At 65.0% G+C, this 1,025-nt stretch overlaps 1 protein-coding gene across 1 annotated transcript in view; it reads left to right on the forward strand.

Moving 5' to 3' along the window:
- The first annotated feature begins 402 nt into the window (after positions 1-402).
- VIL1 (villin 1) overlaps positions 403-1,025 on the forward strand; it is a 5,643-nt gene continuing 5,020 nt past the window's right edge. Inside the window, 3 exon segments of the mRNA XM_009883921.1 lie at positions 403-477; positions 733-807; positions 946-1,016. Coding sequence (XP_009882223.1) covers positions 403-477; positions 733-807; positions 946-1,016 — 221 coding nt within the window.

A 1,025-nucleotide genomic window follows, 5' to 3' on the forward strand; every position in this document is an offset into this window, starting at 1 on the left:
TGTCACTCAGCTGTCACTGCTGCTCTGGGGACGCCCTGTACAGCCCTACCCCGTGCCCGGGCACAGGGCAGGGCGCCGGGGCACCGGGGTGCTCAGGGGACTCTGCTCCTGCCTACCACGGACCCTGGCTGTGACAGCCCCCGTTAGCCACGGTGGCAACCACGCCGAGGGGGACAGTAGCGCCACTTGTGCGCCCACAGCCCTGGCACCGGGATGATGGGGGTCCCCTTACCCCACGCAGCTCCGGACGAGGGGGTTTATGGCCCATCCAGCTGAAGATGGGGCAGGGCGGCAGATGGCACGTCGGGCTGGCTCCGTCCCAGCTCTTAATGACAACGCCTGCCATTAACGAGGGAGTTGCCGATGCCTTGGCAGGTCCCCTTGCCTGCAGCACCTGTCACCATGGTGGAGCTCAGCACCAAAATCGCCAGGACGCTCAACAAGACCACGCCGGGCCTTCAGATATGGCGGATCGAGGTGGGGATGGGGGACACAGCCTGGGCACCCATCGCCCTGGTACCCATCACCGGGCTGGGGTGGGGGGGTGGGGGTTGAGGGAGGGATGATCCCCCCTTTGTGTCCTCGGTCCCTGATCCCCCCTTTGTGTCTGGTGTCTGGTTTTGGGGGATTCAGTGCGGCACCCAGGGTTAAACCCATCCAGGTTTTGGGGCTGGGGTGGGGGAGGGTGCGGGGGGTTCCCTGGCAGGGCTGACATCTCCCTTCCTTCTGCAGAACATGGAGATGGTGCCGGTGCCCACCAAAAGCTACGGCAACTTCTACGAGGGGGATTGCTACGTCCTGCTGTCGGTATGGTGGCCTGAGGTCCCACGGGGGATCGGGGACGGGCGCTGCTCCGGGGGAAACTGGGGCACAGGGAGGGGTGTCCCTGGCTGGGGTGGTTTGGGGACATGGGGAGGTCTTCTAGCCCGGACCTATGTCCTGCAGACGCGCAAGACTGGGAACACCTTCAGCTACAACATCCACTACTGGCTGGGGAAGGAGACTGGCCAGGTCGAGCAAAGGGG

The sequence above is a fragment of the Charadrius vociferus genome, unplaced genomic scaffold (genome assembly GCF_000708025.1).
Source record: "Charadrius vociferus isolate BGI_N301 unplaced genomic scaffold, ASM70802v2 scaffold1020, whole genome shotgun sequence".
NCBI classification, from domain to species: domain Eukaryota; kingdom Metazoa; phylum Chordata; class Aves; order Charadriiformes; family Charadriidae; genus Charadrius; species Charadrius vociferus.